Source organism: Schistocerca cancellata, chromosome 8, assembly GCF_023864275.1.
Source record: "Schistocerca cancellata isolate TAMUIC-IGC-003103 chromosome 8, iqSchCanc2.1, whole genome shotgun sequence".
Lineage (NCBI taxonomy): Eukaryota > Metazoa > Arthropoda > Insecta > Orthoptera > Acrididae > Schistocerca > Schistocerca cancellata.
The window spans coordinates 97,432,449-97,454,412 of NC_064633.1; the positions used below are offsets into that span (position 1 = coordinate 97,432,449).

At 38.7% G+C, this 21,964-nt stretch overlaps 1 protein-coding gene across 2 annotated transcripts in view; it reads left to right on the forward strand.

Moving 5' to 3' along the window:
* Positions 1-20,844, forward strand: part of LOC126094685 (GRIP and coiled-coil domain-containing protein 1) — a 135,853-nt gene extending 115,009 nt beyond the window's left edge. The window contains exons 11-12 of one of the 2 annotated variants that reach the window (XM_049909206.1): positions 9,770-9,993; positions 20,415-20,842. In XM_049909206.1, the coding sequence (XP_049765163.1) occupies positions 9,770-9,993; positions 20,415-20,595 (405 nt within the window). In that variant the 3' untranslated portion in view covers positions 20,596-20,842. Of the gene's footprint in view, positions 1-9,769; positions 9,994-20,414 lie in introns of both variants that reach the window. The other variant, XM_049909207.1, reaches the window with a different exon arrangement.
* The last annotated feature ends 1,120 nt before the right edge of the window (positions 20,845-21,964 follow it).

The following is a 21,964-nucleotide window of genomic DNA, read 5'->3' on the forward strand; positions in this document are numbered from 1 at the left end:
ATACTGTAACGGCTTGTATAGCAATGACCTTTGACAGGTGTTACAGCAGTGCTATGCAGTTGGTGCAGTTGATAGCATTTTGTGTTACAGATTACAGTGGCTCTTCTACCAAACATTTGCAGTTACGTACTACGAACACAGAATTGGAAGAAAAATCATTTTCATTGGTCAGCTTTTAAAGAAGCCTTTTGCACATCATGGATGTGAATTGTTTCATGCCACTGCATCTACTAGATTCCAAACCTATTTTCTGTGTACTCTCCCCCAATTGTCCCATCGAAATTATTTCCATAGCATGATGCTATTCCTACTGGTGACGTAAGGCTCTAACAAAATGTAATGGACCTGAGCGTGGCAAAAATAATAATTGGTACAATGGGACCACTGTGGGCGGATACACACAAAATGTTTGGAATCTTGCAGATTCAGTGGTGCGAAACAATTCATGTTCATGATGTGCAAAAAGTTTCTTTAAAAGCTGACTAATAAAATCAATTGTATTTCCATTTCTGTGTTTGTAGTACGTAACTGTAAATGTTTTGTAGAAAACCCACTGTAATCACTGTATGACGATTAAGCCAGCGAATACCGCACCACACAGACTACTTTTAGCAAATAAAAACAAATAAGCTGCAATCCAGTATAGAACCCTTCACTTCCTGTACATGAACTCGAAGTGCTATCCACTGCACCAATTGCATAGCACTACTGCTATATCCAGACAGAGGTAGTTACTATGCACATGATTGCAGTGTTGCCAGATTACCAATCTTTAATGTCCATTTGCTGCTGAAAATATGCACCGGACAAAATTTTGTGACAAGGTTTTGTATTGCTAGTATGTGAGGAATAGCCCTGCGAAGTCAGTGTGGAAATTTTTCTTCACCCTGCATAATGTGAAGAGGTAGGCCAGTAATGTTCTTTGCTAGATCCAACACTCTAATCACTGTTCTTATTTGTGGTCTGCTTTTGATTTTGCCTTGTCTGAATTATCCCTTTATCTTCTCAAAATGTGCTTAAGTAACTGCTCATATCTATGGTTGAAGTGGCAAGATAAATTTATTGTGTTGCTAAGTTTTTCTGCAATGGAAGCATTTGTTATTCTTTCTTTCTGTGGCATTTGTAACATCTACCATCAAAACCACATCTTGAAGGCATCAATTCAGCTCTTGTCACTAGCTTTCATATTCCACCTCTCACAGCCGTACATGGACACAGGGAACACAAATATTCCACCAAATGCATCTTTGTTGTTTTGGATGTCCTGCCAGATCTTAATGAGTTCAACCACTGTGGCTTGGCCATGAACAATTCAGCATTTTATTTCTTTATCACAATTTCCTGTGTCATTGATGAGACATCCTAAATTTTCACAGTCATTCACTATCTACAGACCCTTTATGCAATGTTTGTTGGATTTGCTAACCATTATTTAGTGTTTTTCATATTTATCTCTAGACCAAAATTTAAGGCAACTAACACAGATACAAACATCATGTGAGTGTCACAGAGGTGCTTCAGGAACTCAAAAGGGAATCCCAGGAGGGAAGATGATGTCGTTTCCGAGAAACACTATTGAGAAAATTTACAGAACCAGTATTTTAAGCTGACTGCCGAATGATTCTACTACCTCCATCATGCATTGTACTTGAGGACCACAGAGATACGATACAAGAAATTAGGACTCATGTGGAGGATTTAGACAGTTGTTTTTCCTTCCTCAGTTTACAAATGGAACAGGAAAGGAAATGATAAGTCGTGGTACAGGATATGATGCACTGTGCTGTGGCTTGTGCAGTACCAATGTAGGTATAGACTTAGACATAGGAAAAGCATATACTAAAGCTCATTAAGTTAGCACAAGGACCCATTCTCTGTTGAAGTCTATAATTATTTTCCAAATAGACAGACACATTAGAGGCAGACAATTAACAAACTTTTAAGTTTTGCATAACACAGACAGAATGTAGCCAGCCAGAAACAGAGCCTGTGTCAATGTCCAGAGTTGAAGTCAAAGTTCTCAACGGATAGCAGCCAGTTCATTGAATGTTCCATGTAAACAATGGCAGGAGAGACTGGTTTCTCCGAGTAGCGGGAGTACATTTACAGATAGTTTGTGGTCATGGGGTCCCTCCAGGTAATGCGACTTATGTCCTGGGAGCATGGTTTCTTCTGAGAGTGCCCCTTATGGTGACCGCTTGGCGATCGTGATGCCACCTGTGGTGAGGACTGCAAGAAGGGTTCAGCAGTTACAGTCCCATGTTACTGCCAAAGCTGGTTATAGCATTCTCCTGTCTCAGCTGTTGCATTACATTAATAGTAATAATAATAATAATAATAATAATAATAATAATAATAATAATAATAAATGGTTTAGTTGTCCATAATAACTTAACAGTCATGGACATAGTCAGTTTACAAACACAAGAACACTAAAAAAAGTTGAAAAGTAAAGATAAATTATACACAATAACATTAGAAATCTTTGATGGAGTACAAACATTTATCAATTAACAGTTGCTTTAATTTTGTCTTAAATATGTTTCCTTTTAACAGTCTTATATTATTTGGCAATCTGTTATAAAAAGTGTCTTCCAGCAGAAAATAGACTATGATCTGTTTCTCTTTTGTCACTAAATTTTATGTGGTAATCCTCTCTTTTTCATGTATTATAATTATGGATTTCACTATTAATTACACTATGCTCCATATTTTCTTTTACAAAACAGTATAGTTCTGAGAACAAACAATGAATACATTGTCAGCATGGTATACTTAATGAAATATTCTCTACAGGACTGCTGCTTACTAGTATTAGATATTATCCTAATTGCTCTTTTCTGTGCTCTAAAAGCCCTGTCCATACATACAGTTGGTGCCCACCCCAAATCTTGATACCATATTGCAGGTGGGAGTGTATAATTCCAAAATAGATTTGTCTTAAAACAGACTGCGCTCTTACGCTAGAAAGGCTTTTTAGCAGGTATGTGCTACAGGAGATTTTTTTACACGTGTAGCTGATGTGCTCCTTCCATGTAAGATGTTCGTCTACTATAATACCCAGGAATTTATGTTTATCAACAGTTTCAACTGATAGCTCTGGTTCTGTATCCACTTGCTTGCTTTATAATTTAGCAGAATCTCCATCAGAATTGTCTTCTCCTTATTTAGTGCCAATTTGTTTTTAGTGAGATATTCTCTGATGAGGCTAATGTTCTCTGCATTATTTTGCACTGCTAACTGTTTTGTAGACCCCCAGCTTATGGAGGAGGATTCATCAGCATAATTTACCAGGTTTGAATTTTGTGGAATTATTATATCATTGATGTACACAATAAGCAAAAAAGGCCCGCTAATGCTTCCTTGAGGGGCTCCACAGTTAAGAATTCCATACGATGATTTTGCTGTTTGTGTGTGTCTCCAGTTGTATAATACAGCTTTACACATTGTCTCCTGTCAGCAAGGTAGGACCTTAACAGATCTAATGCTATGCCTCTGACTCCATAAGTTTCTCATTTATGTAGAACAACAAAATGATTTACAGAGTCTTGGATAGGTCTATAAAGGTGCCAATAACTTTGTTTCCTTCATCAAGTTTATTCAATACCACTTGTAAAAAGATGGCTACAGCTGTTATTGTAGATCAGCCCTTCCTGAAACCGCGTTGACAGTTTTTTAATACATTGTACTTACAGAAAAGTGGTTCAAGTTGATCAAGAAGTAGCCTTTCTAACAACTTACAACATACTGATGTCAATGAAATATGTCTATAATTTTGTCTATCTGTCGTTATCCTCTTTTTACGCACCAGTCTTATTTCAGTGACTTGTAACAGATCAGAAAATGACCCCTGACCGAAAGAGCTGTTTATTAAATGTTGTAGTGGCTTTATTAATTCATTACTACATTCTTTCAGAAATTTTGCTGAGATGTCATAGCGGCCACTGGATGTACACAAATAAAAAAAAAGTTCTACTTCACCTTCATTCCAAGAGCTCCAGAACCTGTATCGAAAATTGGAATAGAGATCAACATAAACATCATTTCCACCCTTTTTATTGTTCATGAAAACCACCCATTGCATGTTGTACTACCATACAATGAGACCTTCAGAGGTGGTGGTCCAGATTGCTGTACACACCAGTACATCTAATATCCAGTACACGTCGTCTTGCATTGATACACGCCTGTATTCATCATGGCATACTATCCACAAGACACTGTTGGTCCAGATTGTCCCACTCCTCAATGGCGATTCGGCATAGATCCAGCAATCCATCAGAATGGTTGGTGGGTTACGTTATCCATAAACAGCCCTTTTCAGTCTATCCCAGGCATGTTTGATAGGGTTCATGTCTGGAAAACATGCTGGCCACTCTCGTCGAGTGATGTCATTATCCTGAAGGAAGCACATTCACAAGATGTGCATGATGGTGGCGCGAATTGTCATCCATGAAGACGAATGCCTCGCCCATATGCTGCCGATATTGTTGCACTATCGGTTGGAGGATGGCATTCACTTATCGTACAGCTGTTACAGTGCCTTCCATGACCACCAGCAGCAAACATCAGCCCCACATAATGCCACCCCAAAACATCAGGGAACCTCCACCTTGCTGCACTCGCTGGACAGTGTGTCCTAAGGTGTTCAGCCTGACCGGGTTGCCTCCAAACACGTCTCCGATGGTTGTCTGGTTGAAGGCGTATGTGACACTCATTGGTGAAGAGAATGTTATGCCAATCCTTAGCGGTCCATTCGGCAAGTTGTTGGGCCCATCTGTACCGCTGCAAGGTGTCATGGTTGCAAAGATGGATCTTGCCATGCACGTCGGGAGTGAAGTTACACATCATGCAGCCTATTGCACACAGTTTGAGTCATAACACAACGTCCTGTGGCTGTATGAAAGCATTATTCAACATGATGGCGTTGCTGTCAGGATTCGTCTGAGCCATAATCTGTAGGTAGTGGTCATCCACTGCAGTAGTAGCCCTTGGGCGGCCTGAGCGAGGCATGTCATCGACAGTTCTTGTCTCTCTGTATCTGCTTCATGTCTGAACAACATTGCTTTGGTTCACTCAGAGGCGCCTGGACACTTCCCTTGTTAAGAGCTCTTCCTGGCACAAAGTAACAATGCAGACGTGATCGAAGTGTGGTATTGACCGTCTAGGCATGTTTGAACTACTGGCAATGCGAGCTGTGTACCTTCTTCCTGGTGGAATGACTGGAACTGATCAGCTGTCAGACCCCCTGTCTAATAGGTGCTGCTCTTGTGAGGTTGTTTATGTCTTTGAGCGGGTTTAGTGACATCTCTGAAAAGTCAAAGGGACTGTATCTGTGATACCATACCAATAGTCAACGTCCATCTTCAGGAGTTCTGGGAACCGGGGTGATCCAAAACTTTTTTTTGGTTTGTGTATTTGCTTTTAAGTTGGAAATGCTTTTCAGGATCCAATGCTGTAACACACCTGAGGAAGAATGAATTATTATTGCCAATACTGGGATTTAGCACCTGTGGTGGGTCAATCACATCCTCCCTACTCATCTTACTACACTGGTTTGTGAATCTGTCGGAACTGTCAGTTTTCTTTAGTATTTGGACACATAGGCACACTTGATTAAGACTGCGGGTTAATGTTGTATAAAATTTGTCCTACTTTTCATCGATATCTTCTATTTCATATAGGCCTACCTGATGCCAATTTGTGTGTGTGAGGTTCTTTTTTAATGTACAATAGTCAAGCTTTCTTTTATAGGTAAACAGGTCCCCATCAGATACTATTTCTTTGTCTGTAAGAAGCTCTAGGACTAATGCCCAATGATCTGAATAGTGATTTTCAACAGTTCTAACTACAAGATCTTCCTTTCTTAAGTTTTGTAATAACATGGTCCGTACATATCTGAGAGTCACATGTAATTCTTATTGGTGTTGAATTCACATGGGTATAATTATAGGACTGTAAAATATCAGTATATCTAAGATAATTTATACTATTAGTGAAGGTGTCTATGTTCACATCTACTATTATAGTCTGTTTTTTATGAGGTGAAAGTTTGTCAACAAGTACCTGTAAATGAAAGATAAATTCTTCCACGTTTCTGTTAGGAAATCTGTACAGGCTAGCTATTATTAAACTGCTATTTTTAAGTTTTATTCTTATTGCAGCTATTTCAAAAACTTTCTCACATGCAGGTTTATCTACCCAATCAACTTTTTTGCACTGGACATTATTTTTGACATAAATACCAACACCCCCACTTTTTTGTTGTTTCCTACAAAAGACACTGACCATTTTATAATTACTTAAATTAATGCTACACACTTCTTTGGTTTTGCACCCTAGTTCATTCACAAGATAAATATGAGGACTACTGAGACTTAAAAATTTGTTAATTTGTTCTTTTTTGTTGGTAATATATTGACCATTTTGTGATATTATTTTGAGTTTACTGTCATTTGATGTTGTCAAGTACTTTACCTCCCCATATATATTGTGAAGGCTGTTTTTCATTAGAAATGTTTCTGTAGGACTACTTTCACTTGTGAATGAACTGTTTTTAAATATAAGGCTTTTCAGTTTGATCATTTCTTTTATTATTTGATTTATTTTTCACACAATGTTTACCTGCATAGTTCAAATCAAACCCATGATTAGTGTGTTGACCTCTATTCAACTTTCCTATACCTAGAATTGAACAATTTCCATAGTTTGAACATAGTGCCTTAATTTTAATATTTGTTTTTCTTATTTCCATGTTTGCACAGATCGTACCGATGCTGGGCAGTAGCGACAATCGTGTTTTTCTCCTTATTGTCTTCAAGGAAATTCTTCAGAGCTTCAATGCAAACACCAGATTCATTGCTTCCCACATCACTTGGGGCACCACTTACACAAACTATGAAATCATTTCTATGCAGCATTTTACCTGTCAAGTTGGCACCTTGTATGGTGTTTTTTGTTTTCGCACAGGGTTTCACAACACTGCTCACTTGATGATGATTGTTTGAGTTATTTAGAATTTCAGCTAGATTTCTTCCATAGCTATCCACGAGTAAAATCACATTGTACTTTGGTGTGTGTTTCATAGATTATCTCTTGATAGTCCACAAATCTGACATCTGGGGACTTACTGTGACTCATATACTCAGTTTTACATGACACAGTGATTTTAGTAGATCCTGAAGGACAATACCATGTTAAGCTGTATGTGTACTCATTTTTGTTATGGACCCAACTTCACCACTCGAGAGAAATAAATACCATTTTATGTGTTAGTAGAGACAAAAAGAAGAGCTAAATACCAAGACTGTAAAGATTTATTATCTGAAAGTTGACATCTTCTTGAAATCTAGAAGGAGCAAATTCTGCAACACAGTTTGTGTTGATTCACAATGTGGGCTGTCCCATTTTGTCCTTGCTTTTTATGAGTTTCGTCTGAAGGGCAATATGAGTGTGGTTTTGAGAGGTTCCCAATATTCACTGTGTCAGATGGTGGTGCGATGGTTACATTTTACACAAATAAACCAAAAAATGTTACTTAAACTCATCTGCTCAGTTCCAATGAAACGTTAAAAATATTGAAGACATGAGGATAATGCAAAAGTTCCAAATACATGATCAGACATGGAGTTCTGTAATCCCCCTCCCCCCCCCCCCCCTCCAGAAGAAAGGGTTTATTAATGTACTGTATCAAAGTTGAATAACCATTTTTGTTTTTAGCATATTTCCTCCTCCTTATCCACTTTGAGAATTAATCATTGTCATTTAATCAAAGCTATTTTTGTCGATATCCACCTGGATTTTCTGTCACCCCGTTTTTTCTCTGTGTTTCTAATTTTCAGTGTCAACATTATTGGTTTATGTTTAAAATTATCTTCTGTGGCTACTTCATATTTCTGGATTTATAGTAGGAAATGATTTCATATCATAAATGGAAAAAGGTAGCATTAATTAATAATATAAAAGCCTGTACTTTATATGTACTACTGTAAACATGTTTGTTTACTTTTTCTGTATGAAAGTAAGCTACCTATTGAGTGAATAACTACCAATCTGTTTAGATGCAATGAGTTTTGTCCAAATACGTTGAATCAGTTATATAAACATTGCAATTTTAGAGTCTTGTCCCCTTCTTGGATAAATTTATGTGGATGTCCATGTGTATAGGTATTGATACTGCACAACAGTGGAAGCAAGAATTTAAGCTTCAAATAAAATTAGCATGAGAACAAACTGTGTAAATATTATGTGGAAGATCACTTGTGACTACAAAAATTGAGGCTAACCTACAGTATTCAATATTTCACTAATGTCCAATAGATAAGAACTGTCACAAGAGTTGTTGTACAGTAATGATTCATAGGCAAAGAGTAAATAAAAGAGAAAGAGTAGGGTCAAATGTGATGAAACTTTTTGAACAATGAAGGGTTGCACCTGTAGTGAACAAATAGGAGGAATTACACAACAGTAAAATAAAAAAGAAAGTGTCCTATTGATGTAGAAGTTCTGGAAAGATTATGGAAGTGAAACCAACACCTTTGAAATAATTACTGCCATTTGAATGATGTAACTAATTATAAAATAATATGTGGAACAGAAAAAAAAAAAAAAAAAAAAAAATTAAGCTGAGAAAGAGATACATAAGCGGAATGTGAACTGGACCTTTAAATTTCAAATTTATTTTGCACTTTGTCAAATGTAATTTTACCTGCATAGGCAGCGACTTCAAAATAAAATTATGGCATTATTCATACCTACAAAGAAGATTTTGAATGCCTTTCAACATTTATTTGGCGCATGCAATAGGACAGTAATTCATTCGATTGTGAGGAGTTGGTTTTACATGCAATTTAGTACTAATCTTAGTGTTTAGGACAAGATTGTTGCTTATATTATCATTTGTTAGTTCCAAGTTATATGGGCATTTGTGGCAAATAGAAATTGTGAAAAACAGTTTCTTTTATCTACAGGCTTTTTGCTGTCAAAGCTAATGTTCTGTTGTTCGTATGGAAATAATTTTAAGCTTCATATGAGGGTTGTGAATTTACGTGTTCCTGTTTGTAACTTGAGTGTTGTCTTTCACAAACAGTGGTTTATAGAACAGACACACCATAAATTACGAGTAAATAGGTTTTGCTAAATGTTCCTGATTTAAGTTTCACTACAATCCTCGAGGATTTCTTTGGCAGTACAAAATCCCTTTTCATATTAAATTGGTAAGTCGTGCCTCACAGAGACGAGAAAGGATATGGTAATCCAAAATACACTGTCCATTTTTTGGAATTAAGGTGTGAAGATAATCTCTTTAATACATATAGAGTGGATATAATTTTTGACATACATGGTCAAGCTTATGACTCCATAAAATACGATCATCTGAGTGTGAAACTCAAAATTTACAGCCCAAACAATATCTTTGACAGAGTCTCTTTCACAACATTTTGTCTATTTGGATCACATAATCTAAAGCAAGTGATATGTACAATGTGACGGTGTGACATTCCTTATCTAATCAGTGTATCATAATCTCCCACAAAGTTAAATCATAGTTAATTAACAACAATTGTGTTTCAATACACTCTGTCTTTGTGTATACATGGGGCGTACATAATGATCCGAAAGCCTTTCTGGAAACTTCAGGTAACATTTTTGGTGTGTGCTGTTGGAGTTGTTCTTACATTTCATTTCTTAAGGAAACAAAGCACTAGTTGTTAAGTTTGAGTGTTGATATCAGATTCATTGATTTCCAATATTTGGGATTAATTTTAAGGTCCAGGATGCAGAAACCGTTCTGGCAAATTTGGGGAACACCAGTGACAGCCCACACGTACTACACTATGCCCACGAATTGGCTCGGCGTGATGTGGAGATTTCATCACTGCGGAGGGAACGCCATCAGTTGGAAGCGGCACTCCGTGAACTCAGGAGACTTTCTGCCACTGATCGTGAAAAACATGCAGATGAGGTACAGAGCCTACAGGAGGAAATTGATAGGTCAGTAGGTAACAATGCGCTAACAGTAGAGTTTTGTTTTTAGGTTAATGTTTGTTGACTTACATAATTCATTTGTACTATCCTACTCACTTTCCTTTGAATAAAGATTCCGGGAGCCTTTCTTACCTAATCTCTGGGTGGGTTACAGTGGAATGAGTAAAGATAATATCACATTGATGAAGTCATTGAATAGTGGAGCAGCACATACATTGCATGACCAAAAGTGAAACATCCAGAAGGGGACAAGGAAATGAAATGGTATGTCATGGGGTGATGGATTGTGTGACATTATGTCAGTCTTTACAAAATCGAATCATATTTACAAAGAACTTGACAGTAGGAGCCCATTTAGCAGTATATCACTGCACCACCTCCGATCTGGATGCATGCCCTGATTCAGTTAACAAGGGTGTCATAAAGTCATTGGATCCTCTCCTGAGGCAAGCTGGACCACAGTTTGGTAACTGATCCTTAACATGCCTCTTTGAAACACTGGAAGATTTGTGTCCTCCCCATGTTGCTACCATAATCACCAGTAATGGCCATCAGGGGTCATGCAGAATTAAGATTCATTGCTGGACACAATGTGACACCAATTGTCAGTTGTTCATCCTTTCCGGTTATGGCACCACTCCAAACGCAGCTGTTTGCATTGTGGTAATTCCCTGTCTGGCTACTGCTAATCTCCGACTAGCATTGTAGGATGACACAGAATGTTGCAGGGTATCCATTACTTACTCTTGGATGGCAGGTGGAGATGTGATGGAGTTTTTGATGTGCTTTATGTATAATATGGCAGTCCTCCCTTGTGGCAATCAGATGTGAGGTCAACCAAAACTCTGACGACGGGTATACCTGCCTGCATGCTCTCATGCAATCCAGCATCAGGCCATTGTCACAAACAACATTAATGCACTCTGATGGGTGCTTTACCTGTTACAGAGAATTGCAAGTCTAATCAGTTACAAATCCGATGACTGTGTATGCACACAGGCACATTCATATCCAACCATCATGTCTTCTGGACTTCATCTGTTTTTCCTCCTCCCCCTCCTCCTCCACACACACACACACACACACACACACACACACACACACACACAAAACCAACCTACCTACCTAACTGCACTCCCCTGTGGCCGAGCTCAGATGAAAGGTTGTGTTTAGTGGTGTTTTGCTCAGATCCCTAGACAGGCCATCTCAGATCCTCTTTTTCTCAGACCCTCTTTTTATGAATCTGTCTGCTTTTTTGTTACCCATTACACCTCAACCCAATGTGTGCTTTTTAAAGTTCACTGACTTAGTGTCTTAGATGTTTCCACTGTGAAGATTTCCATCATAACAAACAAATGCCTCTGAAAACTGCTTGCAGCCTAACGTACTGTATCACAGACACCAACCACTTCTTCCATTATGTCCTGATATTTACAGCAGCTTGTCTTTACTAACAACACTTCTCTGTGTACTTCTAATGGTCAGGGTTCACAGTCATGTAGAGTTTTTAAAGGATGTCGTATTTACTATTGACCGCAGAAGTTATTTATTTCACATTTGCAATTTCGCACCTTTGGGTCATATTCATATAAGGAACATTCCACATGGGAAAAATATATTAAAAAAAGATGCTGTGACTTACCAAATGAGAAAGCGCTGGTAAATACACACAATTTAAAACACACAAACACACACACAAATTTCAAGCTTTCGCAACCCGTGGTTGCTTCATCAGGAAAGCGAGTTCATCAGGAAAGCGAGAAGGAGAGGGAAAGACGAAAGGATGTGGGTTTTAAGGGAGAGGGTAAGGAGTCATTCCAATCCTGGGAGTGGAAAGACTTACCTTAGGGGGGAAAAGAGACAGGTATACACTCGAGAGAGCGCGCGCGCACACACACACACACACACACACACACACACACACACACACACACACACACACATCCATCCTCACATATACAGACACAAGCAGACATATGTAAAGGCAAAGAGTTTGGGCAGAGATGTCAGTCAAGGTGGAAGTACGGAGGCAAAGATGTTGTTGAGTGACAAGTGATGTACGAGGGGTGGCAACTTGAAATTAGCGGAGGTTGAGGCCTATAGAACTGCTGAAATATATCATGTAGACAGCAGTGCATTATAAAAATGGTGAAAATATTAAATCACTTACATTTTCCTTCAGCACACGTCAGCCTTCAAAATCCTGTGTCAAGTATACATGTCATTGTCAAAAGTAAGGCTTTTCACGGTAGAAATACAATAACATCCAATAAGTGTGAAGCTCTGTATATCGTGAAATGATGTAAATGACATGAAATAATTTCATGTAATTTACATCGTTCTGTGATGTACAGAACTGCGCAGTCATCTGATATGTATTTCTACAGTGAAAAGGCTCACTTTCAATGATAACATGTACACTTGAAGGAGGATTTTAAAGTCGGGCATGTGCTGAAGCAAAATGTAAGTGATTTATTATTTTCACCAATTTGGTAATGTAATGCTGTCTACATGATATATTTCAGCAGTTCAAAAAAAATATATATATATATATATCTAAAAATATATCTAAAAGATAAAACCATATATATATATATATATATATATATATATATATAAAAACAAAGATGATGTGACTTACCAAATGAAAGTGCTGGCAGGTCGACAGACACACAAACAAACACAAACATACACACAAAATCCAAGCTTTCGCAACCAACGGTTGCCTCGTCAGGAAAGAGGGAAGGAGAAGGAAAGACAAAAGGATATGGGTTTTAAGGGAGAGGGTAAGGAGTCATTCCAATCCCGGGAGCGGAAAGACTTACCTTAGGGGGAAAAAAGGACGGGTATACACTCGCACACACACACATATCCATCCACACATACACAGACACAAGCAGACACTTGTAAAGGCAAAGAGTTTGGGCAGAGATGTCAGTCGGGACGGAAGTACAGAGGCAAAGATGATGTTGAAAGACAGGTGAGGTATGAGCGGCGGCACCTGTCTTTCAACATCATCTTTGCCTCTGTACTTCCGTCCCGACTGACATCTCTGCCCAAACTCTTTGCCTTTACAAGTGTCTGCTTGTGTCCGTGTATGTGTGGATGGATATGTGTGTGTGTGCGAGTGTATACCCGTCCTTTTTTCCCCCTAAGGTAAGTCTTTCCGCTCCCGGGATTGGAATGACTCCTTACCCTCTCCCTTAAAACCCATATCCTTTTGTCTTTCCTTCTCCTTCCCTCTTTCCTGACGAGGCAACCGTTGGTTGCGAAAGCTTGGATTTTGTGTGTATGTTTGTGTTTGTTTGTGTGTCTGTTGACCTGCCAGCACTTTCATTTGGTAAGTCACATCATCTTTGTTTTTAAATATATTTTTCCTTCGTGGAATGTTTCCTTCTATTATAACCATATATATATATATATATATATATATATATATATATATATATATATATATATATAGTTATAATAGAAGGAAACATTCCACGAAGGAAAAATATACTAAAAAACAAAGATGATGTGACTTACCAAATGAAAGTGCTGGCAGGTCGACAGACACACAAACGAACACAAACATACACACAAAATTCAAGCTTTCGCAACAAACTGTTGCCTCATCAGGAAAGAGGGAAGGAGAGGGAAAGACGAAAGGATGTGGGTTTTAAGGGAGAGGGTAGGAGTCATTCCAATCCTGGGAGCGGTAAGACTTCCCTTAGGGGGAAAAAGGACAGGTATACACTCGCATACACACACATATCCATCCGCACATACACAGACACAAGCAGACATCCCTTAAAACCCACATCCTTTCATCTTTCCCTCTCCTTCCCTCTTTCCTGATGAGGCAACAGTTTGTTGCGAAAGCTTGAATTTTGTGTGCATGTTTGTGTTCGTTTGTGTGTCTGTCGACCTGCCAGCACTTTCATTTGGTAAGTCACATCATCTTTGTTTTTTGGTGTATATATATATATATATATATATATATATATATATATATATATATATATATATATATATATATATATATATATATTAAAAAGAAAGATGATGAGACTTACCCAACAAAAGCGCTGGCAGGTCGATAGACACACAAACAAACACAAACACACACACAAAACTCTAGCTTTCGCAACCAACGGCCGCCCCGCCAGGAAAGAGGGAAGGAGAAGGAAAGACAAAAGGATATGGGTTTCAAGGGAGAGGGCAAGGAGCCACTCCAATCCCGGGAGCGGAAAGACCCACCCCAGGGGGAAAAAAGGACAGGCACACACTCGCACACACACACACACATCCATCCACACATACATTGTATGTGTGGATGGATGTGTGTGTGTGTGCGAGTGTGTGCCTGTCCTTTTTTCCCCCTGGGGTGGGTCTTTCCGCTCCCGGGATTGGAGTGGCTCCTTGCCCTCTCCCTTGAAACCCATATCCTTTTGTCTTTCCTTCTCCTTCCCTCTTTCCTGGCGGGGCGGCCGTTGGTTGCGAAAGCTAGAGTTTTGTGTGTGTGTTTGTGTTTGTTTGTGTGTCTATCGACCTGCCAGCGCTTTTGTTGGGTAAGTCTCATCATCTTTCTTTTTAAATATATTTTTCCCGCGGGGAATGTTTCCCTCTATTATATTCATATATATATATATATATATATATATATATATATATATATATATATATATGGTTATAATAGAAGGAAACATTCCACGAAGGAAAAATATACCTAAAAACAAAAGATGATGTGACTTACCAAATGAAAGTGCTGGCAGGTCGATAGACACACAAACGAACACAAACATACACACAAAATTCAAGCTTTCGCAACAAACTGTTGCCTCATCAGGAAAGAGGGAAGGAGAGGGAAAGACGAAAGGATGTGGGTTTTAAGGGAGAGGGTAAGGAGTCATTCCAGTCCCGGGAGCGGAAAGACTTACCTTAGGGGGAAAAAAGGACGGGTATACACTCGCACACACACACATATCCATCCACACATATACAGACACAAGCAGACAGCAGACATATATATGTTCTGTGCCTTGTTTTTGTATTCTTTTAGCTTTTGCAGTACCACTTGAAAATTACACAAAGGCTGAAACTGCAATTGTGAATTAAATAGCTGCTACATTCAACAGTGATTATGATGTCATTTAAAATCTCACATACTGTGTTATTCCTCTTATAGATGACACACTGCTTCTTCACACACAACTAACTATGTCTTTTTTGAAAGAAATATCAACAATATGAAAAAGATAGACTACTACTACTCACCGTAAAGACGATACATTGAGTTGCTGTGAAAGAAAGACATACAAACAGATGTACAACACAATTATGGACATGTGCACACCAAACCCTTTGAGGGCCATTCTAGGATACCTCCCTTAAAATTGTAAACTCCTTTCTTGTTTCAACTTTGTTGATGATATCTTCTTGATCTTGACCCAAGACTAGACACTTTGTACTTATTCCTCTACAGTGTAACATCTCGTCTCCGGTGTGTTAAACCTGGTCCTCGTTGTCCCGACAAGCTGCTTTTCTGCAAGGAAACTTTCACTTTTTTAATAACCCTGTGAGGACTTATTATTCCTAACAGCTTCCAGTAATGTTCTGTTTTGACAAATGCCATCCCTTCCACACCAAAAAGTTTCACCCTTGTAATCTTTCCACTTGCAGAAGGCACATCGACGCTATTGAGCAGTCCTCCTCCCAATGTGCCGAAGAGCTTGCCAAGGCCTTCACAGCTAGCACCATGTCTAGACATGATGCACAGGTAACCCAAATCATATCCTCCAGTACTTCCAATACTCTTACCTAAGCCACTGATGGCTCCAAAGAAGCATATCTGGTTTTCGATGGCTGCGATTGCCTTTCATTGTGCTCTGAAAGAATTCATTTTCTCAAAATCCTTTCCTTCTCCCTTGAAGTGATATTCCCCTATGCAACCTGCTTACAAAATATTCTCATCTAAATTGTCATTTCTGTGTCCACCCCTGCCATGGCTTGTATCCATATGAAATTGTACACACACTGTATACATTAACACAGTCTGGCATGGATATGCTACCCCTCTGAGGCCCACATTGAAACGCTGATGTCAAAATACCCAGACTCGTGAACAGGGGTCAACAAGAGGTTACTTATTGCCCGAACTGTCAGTTTCTGAGCCAAAAATATCCTTTTAGAATGGGAAGAATTACTACAAAATATAATATCATACAACGTAGGTGAATGAAAATAAGCAAAGTAGGCTAGTTTTCATGTCGAAACACTCACTCACTTCAGATACCGTTCCAATAGTAAAAATTGCAGCATTAAGTCTTTGAACAAGACCCTGAACGTGGGCTTTCCATAACAGCTTACTATTTGAGCACCTAGAAATTTGAACTGTTCAGTTTCACTAATCATATGCCCATTCTGTGAAATTAAAACGTCAGGGTTTGTTAAATTGTGTGTTAGAAACTGTAAAAACTGAGTATTACTGTGATTTAGTGTTAGTTTATTTTCTACAAGCCACGAACTTAGGTCATGAACTGCACTATTTGAAACCGAGACAGGGTTGCACACAACATCCTCTACTACCAAGTAAACAGAAATATTTTAGAGTTATCCGTAATACTTGAGGGCATAGCATTTATATAAATAAGGAACAGGAGTGGCCCCAGCACGTATCCCTGCCCCCCCCCCCCCCCCCAAACACTTGACTGTACCCCACTCATACCCCACATCACAGCCATTCTCAACATTGTGAATAATGATTTTTTGCTGCCCGTTGCTAAAGTAAGAGGTGAACCAATTGTGAGCTACTCCCCATATTCCATAATGTTCCAACTTCTGGAGCAATATTTTCTGATCAATATAATCAGATGCCTTAGTTAAATGAAAAAATATGCCTAGCATTCGAAACCTTCTATTTAATCCATCCAGTACCTCATAGACAAAAGAGAATATAGCATTTTCAGTGGTTATCCCACTAGTCAGCCACCCGGGCTGCCTATTTCTGCTAGTACCATGTTTAGAATGTTCTAATGGAAAACAACTCTCAAAGGGCATGAGAAATGTGTTAAGGAAAGCATTATATTTATCATCTATGTTATCGGCACTATGAACATCCTGCCACTCTTGTTCCTTGATGAGGTTTAAAAACCTTTCTCTTGCTGTTGGATTAACTTTCCTACATAGGTTTAATTAAATGTGACATTTGAGTACTAAAGCCTTTTAATGTAAAAATTTGTGCATCATAGTCTGAAAGGCCATTTACCCTTTTATTAACAGAATGCCCATCTAGTAATGAAGAATGAATAAAAATATTGTCTGTGGCTGTGCTACTGTTGCCCTGCACCCTAGTTGGAAAAAACTCTGTCTGCATCAGATCATAAGAATTTATGAGATACGCGAACATCCTTTTTCTTGCACCATCATGTACCAAATTTATATTGAAGTCACCACATATAACTAATTTTTGGTACTTCCTACAAAGTGAATCAAGAACCCTCTCTAGCTTGAGCAGAAATGCTCTGAAGTCAGAGTTAGGGGACCTATAAGAAACAACAATTAGAAGTCTAATTTTATTAAATTCAACTGCCCCTGCACAACATTCAAATATCTGTTCAGTGCAGTGCTGTGATAAGTCTATGGACTCAAATGGAATACTGTTTTTTACATTCATAGCCACTCCCCCCACCCTGCAAGGTACTCCTTGAAAAACAGGCAGCTAATCTGTATACCGGTAAAGGAAGCCTCTGAATTGTCAAATTATTTAAGTGGTGCTCTGATATACCAATAATTTCAGTGTCAACATCTGTAAGCAGTTCACTAACTTTATCTCTAATACCTCTTATATTTTGATGAAATATTCTAATTCCATCTCTTCTTGGAAACATTACATCCTCTGAAGGTGAGCCATTAGTTAGAGAGACTTCCTTTAAGCAGGTATACCTGTCAGCTGACTTCAGTTTAAAAAAGGTGCAGCTCTAACACCAACTACTACAAGAATTTTTGCATGAGTGATCCCACCACCACCATCTACTGTACCGTCCTCTATAAGCTTTGCCAGACTCTCCTTCCCATACCAATTGAGGTGCAGGCCATGCCTTGTGAAAACCGATCTACTGATAGACCCAACCAGCACCATCGATATGTGACCCATGCCCTCTGCCATCAACACCCTCCCCAGCCCAATGTTAACACACCTAACAGCCGCATTAAGATGAGCCCAATCATGATGCTGAAACAGTTGCATGAAATGCACATTAGTGCCATCAGTTTGAGTAGCCATCTTTACCAGGTCGCTACCTACATCATATTCCTCGTCCCTATCAAGACTGTTCCCTGCTCCACCCACTGTCACTACCTGATCCTCCTTCATAAAATTCCTGCATAACTCCCCTGTTCTGTCAGTCACTTGAGCCAACCCTGTACTAGGCTTCACAATACTGGTGACCTGTTACTCACTCCCCAATACTTCCTGCAACTGCTAGCCGCACCTTTACTGTGTGAACTACCTAGCAGCAGAACCTTCTTCTTTCTGTTAGGCTTTGCAACTGACCTGGGCCTCCTGAGTGCTGAGGACTGCTGCATGTTCCCTACATCTACGGCTACATGAGGCTCCTCTCCACTCAACTCTGACAATTGATCAAATCTATTGCATATATGCAAAGTATAACTGTCTGAATACCTCCTCTTCCTAGCTGCCTTCTTGCCAACTGCCAGTTCCCATTCCCCACCACCCTTCACCCTCCTCAACCTATCTAGCTCCTCCTTTGTGCATTGTAACTGCACCTGAAGGGCACAGATCGTATGTTCCTGCTCCTCTTCCAACTTATTTCTACCACAGATTCTGCATTTCCTGGAGATGATCTTGCTAGAATGCCCACTGGCTTCCCCACTGCATTCCCCCCAATGAAAATACTTTGAACAAATCCCACACCGTAACCCACTACTCACAAACCTATGACAGAGCCCACACTTCTCACTCATGGTAAAATTTTACAGTTACTGGAGAAAAAAAAAAAGACTGTACGTCTACTTTACCAAAGTTCAGTTACACCAGTAGAACTATTTATAGAACTAACAGTAGCGGTCTCGAAATTCTCTGTCTACTAAGAAAGCAACTATTTGTATTAATACTACTACACCACAGCTGATACCAGTACCAACAAAAATTGACAAAATTATTAGCTAAAACCAAAAATTCAAATAAAGTTAAAACACTGAATGAAAATTTTACTGAGAAAATGTTACCAAAAGTTTATTAAATCGTTATATTACCACAAACAGCATGAAACACCACTAAAAACTGTTAAAGTTAATAACTGTGTAACAGTGCACAAATAACTCTGTCAGTACTTAGCTTTATAACCACTACAACTGCAACTGCACGCTGCAAAATGTAAATACCTATTTACCCTATCCCTTGCCTTCTCACACCTTTTTGAGGTAAATCAGTTCTACCTCTGCCTGCATGAAGGAGAGCTACCTCAAATGCCATATTCTTATCCTCTTTCCTTTCTGCCCTTTCTCATGCCTCCCATCTCTTCATTTTTCCTTTCTTGTGTATCTCATCTACTTGACTCACCATAACCTCTCCCCATAATGTGATAACCCATTGTGTTTGTGTACTGTTTGGCCACAATACTTTTTACTGGTTGCCCGTAGCAGAGAGAACTGGCACTAGTTCATATATAATGATTTGTTTCCAAGCACTGCCAATATTTCTGCATTTGTTACCTCTGCTTTCGTGTAAGCAAAAGATACAAGTAATGGTTCCAACTTTGTGGGAAGGAGTTGGTGCTGTCTTCTCTCATCGCTCCTTTCCTCTCAGTAGTCCTAATGTGGGGCAGCTTATCATGGCCAAACAGTATGTCTATGTGACTTGAAGAACACAGAAATGACGTTGCATTCTTCTAGTACTTGTTTATATTCCTATACACTGTCCTACACTCTCAGTGTTTGCTTTGTGCTTATCTTTACTCATTCAATTGTTTTCCATTCAGAACTTTCGAATACATTAATCTTAGATCATTCATAATATCTAAACATTGTAGCAATGCAAACTAAATTAATATTCTGCATTAGCCACTCCTTGCACGTGTTACTGATACTGAATTGATCTTTCCCCTATTTTTCTTGACTTCATTAATTGAGTTTATGATTCTGTAATTAATAGATAATTTATTTTATCATGTGGTGTACTATATATGAAGAGAAATTGGTGTATTGTTTGGCCACAAACCATTTGTATTTTCACTTCTATTATTTTTATGGAAAACTATTTTGTAAATTTAAATATTTTGAATGCTAATATGTAAACTATTTATTGTTTATTAATAGACCATTTCTTTTGTTTGCATTGTTATCACTATTATTATTATTATTATTATTATTATTATTATTATTATTATTATTGTAAATGACATCAATATGCTGTGTTATTTCAGATTAAATCGTTGTCAGTCCAGAGAAGGAGCAAACTTGGAGTATCTGAAGAATGTTGTTCTCTGTTTTCTTACGACGAATGAGTCCAATTCCAAGAAACACATGCTAAATGCTATTGCAGCAGTGCTCAAATTTAGCGATTTAGAACAAGAGAAACTTAACCGAATCCATAAACATCTATGACTCATGTGGAGCATGTTAAAGTACACAACGAAGCCTCTACTAACATCGTAGTTGGTGAAGTAATAGAAACACTGTAGTGGTTGACTTTTGAGGTAACAGTGAATCGACTGTGTCTGTGATCCTGAAGTATTATGAAATTAGAGTTTATCTGGACGTATAGTATTTCCTATGTGTGTTGATTCCAGTGGATATATTATGCATGGCACCAGTAAGATATTTTATCCCTGTCCGCCCCCCCCCCCCTTAACCGCCCCTCCCCCCTCTCTCACCCTCCCTCTCTCCCCCCCACACACAGTGTGTGTGTGTGTGTGTGTGTGTGTGTGTGTATGTGTGTGTGAGAGAGAGAGAGAGAGAGAGAGAGAGAGAGAGAGAGAGAGAGAGTGTGTGTGCTCTCTTCCCCCTATCCTTGAAAAATCCCATCCATTTCATTTACTGATGAAGTTGCTTTTCACTTATCTTTCTGAGGGTTCAGTGGACCAAATCATAAAACTTGCACTTGTAGTGTATGAGATAATAAATACTTTATTTGATTTCACAGTGTTTTTGGCCTACTTATTTCATTTTTGTACAACACATTTCAAAATAGTCATTTCATTTTCAAAAGTGGCGTTTAAGTTTCTCACGTTTCATTGTATATTTGTCAACAGTGCAGTTGGCGTATACACATCCTGTGACATTTATTAGGCTGCGAGCAGAAATGTTGGTTCCATCTTGTGAGTGCAATTCAGAATAGCGAAAATGTATAGACAATTTAGCAGCTTGCCTAAAAGTTGCCCACCCATCCGCAAGTTGAAATTGTTGATACTGAGAAAACAAGCAAAAATAATAGTTAACTATATTCTATCAAGATACAATTGGCAGTTTCACATTTTGTCCAGTGTGTTTAACTAATGAAAGATTTGTAAAAACTCACTCTGTACTTTCAATAGGTCATACATTGAAACGTTCTGGATGGTTAAAACTGTGTGCTGGACCGTGATTCAAACCTGGGACCATTCTTCTCAGTGATCAAGTGTTGTAGCAGTAGGCTATTCAGGTATGACTCACAACCTGCCATCACCTCTTTACTTGCTCCAGTACCTTTCCTCCTATCTTCCAAACTTCACAAAAACTCTCTCAAATTCCTTGCGAGACTAGTACTCCTGGAACAAAGGACAATGTGGTTTAATGGCATAATGACAGCCTAGGAGATTGTCTCCTGTATGAATTTTCATGCTGCTGTGGAGAAGTTTGAAAAGTAGGAGAAGAGGGACTGACAGAAGTAAAGCTGTGAGGATGGATTGTGAGCCATTATTTGGTAGCTCAGAAGGGAACCCTCCATAGGTTACTCTCTGACACTGTCAAAGCCTTGAAGGATGAAAGCAGTGGG